Source organism: Triticum dicoccoides, chromosome 2B (genome assembly GCF_002162155.2).
Source record: "Triticum dicoccoides isolate Atlit2015 ecotype Zavitan chromosome 2B, WEW_v2.0, whole genome shotgun sequence".
Classification (NCBI taxonomy): Eukaryota; Viridiplantae; Streptophyta; class Magnoliopsida; order Poales; family Poaceae; genus Triticum; species Triticum dicoccoides.
The window spans coordinates 128,601,494-128,608,671 of record NC_041383.1 but is presented as its reverse complement, the minus strand read 5'-3'; the positions used below and the strand labels follow the sequence as shown (position 1 = coordinate 128,608,671).

Sequence of the window (7,178 nt, the reverse complement as noted above, 5' to 3'; positions counted from 1 at the left end):
TGTGTGTGTGTGCGTGATCATCTAGCTGGCTACATGTATGACATAACTGAGAGGAGAAAACATATTGTTTATAATTTTATATACAATCCATCGGAACATCAAGTCCAAAAAGGTCAAAGAAGCATTTGGGATTGTCAACCTACATATCAACAGTGAAGCATGTAAGTGAATCACAATTAGAGGAGAATGTTTTATAAAAACAATTAGAGAAGAATAAACCACATGAATACAAATTGATACGATATGTTAGCTAGGTGCAGTCCTCTTTCAGTCACACTTATGGACAAGTGCATGATCTTTGGGTTTTAACTATAACAAGAGAAGTGCAACTATGATGTATAGTTGGTGATATGGTCAGGGGATAAAGAGGTCACACCGTTCACCTACCAGTCATGCATGTGTGTTTATGTTCAAAAATACTCGGTCATTTATGTTTTTTTTCTAGAATATTCATGAGTGTGCGTAGTATATATTAAAGAAGAGGACGGAGAAAAAACCCCTCCACGTTGACGAGTACATGTTACAAGTTACATGTGGACCAACTCCACCGATAAAACCGGAAAACTACTCTAGCCTAACTTCTCGCGTTTGCGCACCTTGCTAGCCCTCGAAAGAGAGGCTCTACATTCCCTTTTAAGATTCCAGCTTGCTCCCATGTGCATCCCTCGTCTTCAATTCGACGCACGAGCGCCCGTGAGGAGGGAGTTGCGCTGTCAAACACAATCGCGTTCCGGTGTTTTCACATCTCCCACGTAACGAGGAGTAAGATCGCCCTCACATCCTTCACTCCGGAACCAATCGTACATGTGGTGGTGCACAAATCCCTCATACTCGAGTCGTGACTTGGCGTCCACTGTGGCCTATCCAAGGCTCGACAAACGGTAGACCAAATCTCCCTCGCAAAGACGCAACCCAGAAGGAGGTGGTCAATGGTCTCCTCATGTTGTGCGTAGAAGGGGCACGTGTCGTGATGATCCAATCCACGCCTAGCGAGTCTGTCAGAAGTCTAACATCTATTGTAGGGTGATTTATGTTTTAAAAGTTTTTTTAGGTGTAATATGTTCTAAAAGTTGGGTACTCATGTCAAAATTTAAAAATTCTAGCCGCATAAAAGACGGTATCATATCATCTTTTTTACGAACACGCAAAAGGCTTGCGTGTCGATATATTAGAAGGGGAAAAACGGAATACACAGTGGTGCGAAGTTGCGCGCGCCGACATAACTACCCGTACAACGGCCGTGGCCGCAAAGGCCGGACCCAGCTCATCTAGTATCATATCAATTTTTTTTCCGAACACTTGATATATTAGAAGGGGAAAAGCGAAATACACAGTGATGTGAAGTTGCGCGCACCGACATAACTACCCGTACAACGGCCGTGGCCGCAAGGGCCGGACCCAGCTCATCTACAATTATTCGACTATCTCTAGATCGCTTGCATAAGTCTCCCTCCATAAGTCTCCCTCCATGGCTATGCCGGCGCAAACCGGCGCAGTCGTGCTAGGGGTGCCATTGAAGGTCGTGGCATTGCGCTCGAGCCAGATCTTCCAAACCGTGAGCTAGGCTGTCAAATCCTTTGCGTGCCAGTTTGGGAAGAGCACGTCGCTCAATGCGTCGAGCTCTGGCGTGAGGTGGGCAAGATTGCAGCGGCCAAGTGTGGTTGACCATATTGCGGTAGTACCATATCATCTGTTCGCACGGGAACCACGAGATGGGCAAATTTATGGATTGGATTAATTTAGCGATTTAAACACGGCTCCCGCTTTGACTACGCGTTGCATGCACTTCGCCGGTTGAGCCAATCGCTGCCCGCCACGCGGACCACTATCCACATAGTTGACCATGCAAGACCTTTTGTTTGCAGCGAACAAGATTTTCGAGTTCAGACGGAGTACTCGCCGTCGTCGCAGGCTATATACACGCAAGCAGTGAGTGCTACCTCGATGCGCCAAACCTAGTAGCAAAGATCGATCACTGGCCATTCGTTCACGAAGCATGTTGAGCTCGATGGCCCCGTCCCGAATCATGGCGGTGCTAGCAATGCTCTTGGTCTCCCGCTTGTTCTTCGGCTCCCAAGCTTCCTCCGATGGCTTCCTCGCGTGCCTCACGGCGTCCGTGCCCGAGCAGCTCCTCTTCACCCGGAGCTCGCCGTCGTTCGCAATGGTCCTGGTGTCCTCCGTCCGGAACCGCAGGTTCCTCACGCAGGCCACGGCGCGGCCGCTCTGCGTCGTCACGGCGACGAACGCGTCCCACGTTCAGGCCGCCGTCGTGTGCGGCCGCCGGCACGGCATCCGCCTCCGCGTGCGCAGCGGCGGGCACGACTACGAGGGCCTCTCGTTCAGGTCTGCGCGCCCCGAGACGTTCTTCGTGCTCGACCTCGCCGGCCTCCGCTCCGTGCGTGTAAGCCTTGGCATCCCGCGGGAGGAAGCGCCACCCACCGCGTGGGTGGACTCCGGCGCGACGCTCGGGGAGCTGTACCATGCTATCGGGAAGGCGAGTGACCGGCTGGCGTTCCCGGCAGGCCTGTGCCCAACGGTGGGCGTCGGCGGACATCTCAGCGGCGGCGGCTTCGGCATGCTGCTGCGCAAGCACGGCCTGGCCGTCGACCACGTCGTGGACGCCAAGCTTGTAGACGCCGAGGGGAGGATCCTGGACAGGGACGCCATGGGCCAGGACGTCTTTTGGGCCATCCGCGGCGGCGGGAGCTTCGGAATCGTGCTGTCGTGGCGGGTGAAGCTCGTGGCCGTGCCGCCGACGGTCACCGCGTTCACGATCCCCAAGTCCGTCGAGCAAGGCGCCGTGGACATCCTCACCAAGTGGCAGGAGGTCGCGCCAGCTCTCCCCGACGACTTGTTCGTGAGGGTGCTCGTCCAACGACAGGTGGCCAAATTCCAGGCCCTGTACCTAGGCACCTGCGACGCCCTCCTGCCGGTGATGCGCCACCGCTTCCCGGAGCTCGGCGTGAATCATACGCACTGCAAGGAGATGACCTGGCTCCAGTCCGTGCCGCACGTCTACCTCGGCAGCGGCGCCACCACGGAGGACATCTTGAACCGGACCGACCCCGTGGACGCCACCTCCAGCAAGGCCACGTCCGACTACGTGCGGCATGCGATCGCAAGGGACGTGTGGGAGGAGATCTTCGCGACCTGGCTCGCGAGGCCGGACGCCGGCCTCATGATCCTAGACCCATACGGCGGGAACATGGCCCGCGTACCAGAGGCGGCAACGCCGTTTCCGCACCGCGCCGGCGTGCTGTACAACATCCAATACATGAACTTCTGGACGGCCGCCGGAGACGGCGCCGCGCAGACGGCGTGGGTCAGGGACGTCTACGCGTTCATGGAGCCGCACGTGAGCAAGAACCCGAGGGAGGCGTACGTGAACTACAGGGACCTTGACCTCGGCGAGAACGTGGTCGTGGGCAACGTCACCAGCTACGAGGCCGGCAAGATCTGGGGCGAGAAGTACTACAAGGGTAACTTCATGCGGCTCGCCATGGCCAAGCTTCAGATTGATCCCGACGACTACTTCAGGAATGAACAGAGCATCCCGCCGCTTGATGCTGATGAACAACGACTGATCACGAGGAATGTGGCGCCTAGGGGTTATGCTGATCCTATTTCGTTAAACCATTTTTACATATTTGGTAGTGTGGGTATCTGTCTTGTGTATATTCGGCGAAAATACGGTTTAAAATCGTAATTTAGCGGATGACAGACAAACAGAATATATGCATCCGATTTTATGCTCTAGTGTTTTCATTTTGGTGTCATGTAGTTTGTTGGTTGTATGTCAAACTTAAAACATACTACATCAGTTTAAAATCCGTGTCTGCTAATAATCAGTTGCCTGAAATTTGGGTCCATTCATTGCAGAGCACCCTCAGACATGGACACTGCGGCTGGCGTATCGTCGGCGGCGAGGGCCATCAGGGAACAAGCCGGAGGACGAAGGCGAGGGTGACTGAAAATCATCTTTTAGTTAATTAACTGATTAACTGAAGATTAGGCGGGCCCTTTAAAATCCTGCTTTGCCTGATAGACATATCTGTTGTCACATATAAACAAAGAACACTCTGAGAATGGTTTCCCGATCTCAGAAATGGACTGAAGTGTGTAAAGATGGAGCCAGAACCCAGGAGGTTTTAAGCATCAGCAGAAAAAGAAAAGGGGATCGGCATATCCATAGCCATGATTTGAGATTAGCCGGAATGATCGGTTTTATATTTTGCATTGCCGGAAAGATCATCTCCGTGTTCTCTCAAAATAAGGAACCATTAGTTTGTGCATACACGGGGTCCTCGTGAGCTATTTTGTAATTACGGCTCATGCTTTGGTGGGACAAAAAGAAAGGGTCATACCCAATGTCCGATTCAACAATGCATGATGCACCCGCATTTGAACATGCGTGCTTTAAAAGTACTCCCAAAGAACTCCTAATGGTAAGAGGAGGATTATAGTAATAGACACGAGTAGTGTCTCCTTTCTTTGCGCATAACATAAATAACCATATTTTGTTTTCTGAAGGTGCACACAGTCCAACCATATCCATCTCTAATTTTTTTTCTTCAGATTTCCTATAAATCATATGTAGGTTCAAAGTCTGACAAGATGCATTCGAGTGAGGCGTGCCGCACACTATGGTCTTTTTTGGCAGATAAGCAAAAGGCTTGTGTATCATTTCATTAATAGAAAGAGTTTAGAAAAAGTACGTGGGGAAGGGGGAGCACCGCGCGGAGCGCGTACACACAAGGGCACGTCCACAAATCTGGGAGCTCCTAATCGGCGCAGTCGGCGCCTTCTGCGCCGGTTAGGAGTTGTGGCGCCTACTACGTTTCTTTGTGGGCTAATTCTACGAAGCCCAGTTAGAGTTCGCTAAACTATTTCGACCGTTCGCTCGTGAAGTTGATCGCTAGACTGTTTCTTTTTCTTAGCCCTAAAAAAAAAGACTGTTACTTTTTTCTTTTACGGGAACGCTAGACTGTTTCTCTGATCGCTAGACCAGTACAGAAAGAAAAATTGTTTCTATCAATGTTTAAACTGATCCAGGGACTTTTTTCAAATGATTTTTTCTTTACCATAATGTTAGGGCAGTGGAAAAGCTTTTTTCGTGATTTTTTGTGAATTAAAAAAAGTTCAAAAATTGAAAAGATAGAAACATATGAAGGGATGAATATATGTATTTGTGAACAAAAGTTTTCAAAAAGATAGACAAATTTCTATTGGTTGAACTACTAATTTGGAAAAATAGGTGCAGTGTTTCAATGACTAATTTTTTGAAAGGGTGAATTTTTTTTGAATTAGGTGACTATTTTTTTTATAATGAAGTACTTTCTAATTGGGTGACTAAATTTTAAAATGAGTGAACTGAATTAGAAATGCCTGACTAATTTAAAAAATGTGTGAACTATATTTCAATTATGTGAACTATATTTGTATTTAGTGAAATAATTTCGAAATGGGTGAACAATTTTCTTGAAAAGGGGTCAGTTAAATTTGTATTTAGTTAACTATATTTGAAAATGGATGTATACAATTCGTATTGGGTGAACTAAATTTGAAAGTGAAATAAATTTACAATGACTAATTTTGAAATTGTTTGAACTAAATTTGAATTTTTTTGTGAACTAACTTTGAAAATAGGTGAACTAAATTTAAATTTGGTTAACAAATATTTGTATTGTGAACTAATTTGGAGAAAATGTGAACAAAATTAGTATTACATGAACCTATTTTGGGTGAGCGAAAGTTCTATGGGGTGAACTAAATTTGAAAATGGCTGAAATAATTTTAAATTGGGTGAGCTATATTTGTATTTGTGAACTAATTTTGAAAATTTGAACAAAAAAGACAAACTAATTTACCAAAAAAGGCTTTCGCCCCGCTTTATATATAAAGCAAACCACCAGCGCCACGGAGAAATTCCTTGCATATGGTTGCTCCACTGTTTCACTATATTTTTTGTTAAAAAATATGTAATTGCTTATTAGAAAAATGACTATCTTTAGTATAGTTAAGATAAGCGAACAGAGAAGGAAACATGGAATGTTTAGTACAGCAGAACAAAATTGCCTGTTAGAAACTTTGAATATTCCTTTTCTTCTAAACGTGAACTATGTTTTTCAAAAACTAAACAAATTTCGAAATTCGAATACTTTTTTTTGTACTGTGAACAATTTTTAGAAAGCAAATTTAGAATGCACATTGAACATTTTCTTAGTATAGGGTGAACATTATTCAAAGAAACACTGGAAAAAAAATACGCTGAACTTTTTTTGAATACATGCTGAAAAAAAATTCTCTACACGATGAACATTTTTTATACACACTGAACATTTTTTCAATGTATGGTGAACAATATTCAAATACACATAGAACTTTTTTTTAAATACGATGAACTCCGTTTGAGTGCATGCTGAACAAAATTTCTATACATGATGAACATTTTTTTATACACACTGAACATTTTTTCAATGTATGGTGAACATTTTTCTTCAATACGGTGAACAAAAAGTTCATCAAATTTGAAAAATAATTCATCGAATTTGAAAAAAAGTTCACCGAATTCGAAAAAAAGTTCACCAAATTTTAAAAGTAGTTCATCCAATTTGAAAAAGTTCACCATGTTTGATTTTTTATCAAATTTCAAAATAAAAGTTCATTGAATTTGATAAAAGTTCATCAACTTTGAAAAAAAAGTTCATCGAATTGGGAAAAAGTTCACAGATTTGAAGAGAATGTTCATGTATTTAGAAAAAATGAAAAATATATTTAACAAAAGAAAAAAACAGTTCTAAGAAAAACAAAAAACAAAAAACGAAAAAAGAAAAGAAAAAAAACTAAACGAAACTCTTCCAAGAAAAAATAAAAAAACGAAAAAGAAACAAGAAAGAAGAAAAGAAGTAAAAAACTGATGAGAGACGCAAAAGGTGCGGTGGCTGCGGTGGTTAGCGTAGTATGCATATGACCAGCAAGTCACGGTTCGCTTCCCATCGCGCTCGTTGTAGTTTTGCTCCTTAATAAAGAGGTGGGAAAAAATGAAATGAGCCGGCCCGCGTGGAGAAGGGGGTGTGCGCCCGTTTGCCCTAACACCTAAAACAGAATTGCTAACTCAAATCACAAGGGCGTGTATACTGATCCTTTTTGGGCCGGCCTTGGCCCTATAAATACTCTCT

The 7,178-nt window shown here is 45.0% G+C and overlaps 1 protein-coding gene across 1 annotated transcript; it reads left to right on the top strand.

The window, feature by feature from the left end:
- Positions 1 to 2,026: 2,026 nt before the first annotated feature.
- On the top strand, positions 2,027 to 3,971 carry LOC119360658 (berberine bridge enzyme-like 8). Its single transcript, XM_037626200.1, has 2 exons — positions 2,027 to 3,659; positions 3,880 to 3,971. Exons 1-2 carry the CDS (start codon positions 2,027 to 2,029, stop codon positions 3,969 to 3,971), a joined length of 1,725 nt encoding a protein of 574 aa, XP_037482097.1.
- Positions 3,972 to 7,178: the final 3,207 nt, after the last annotated feature.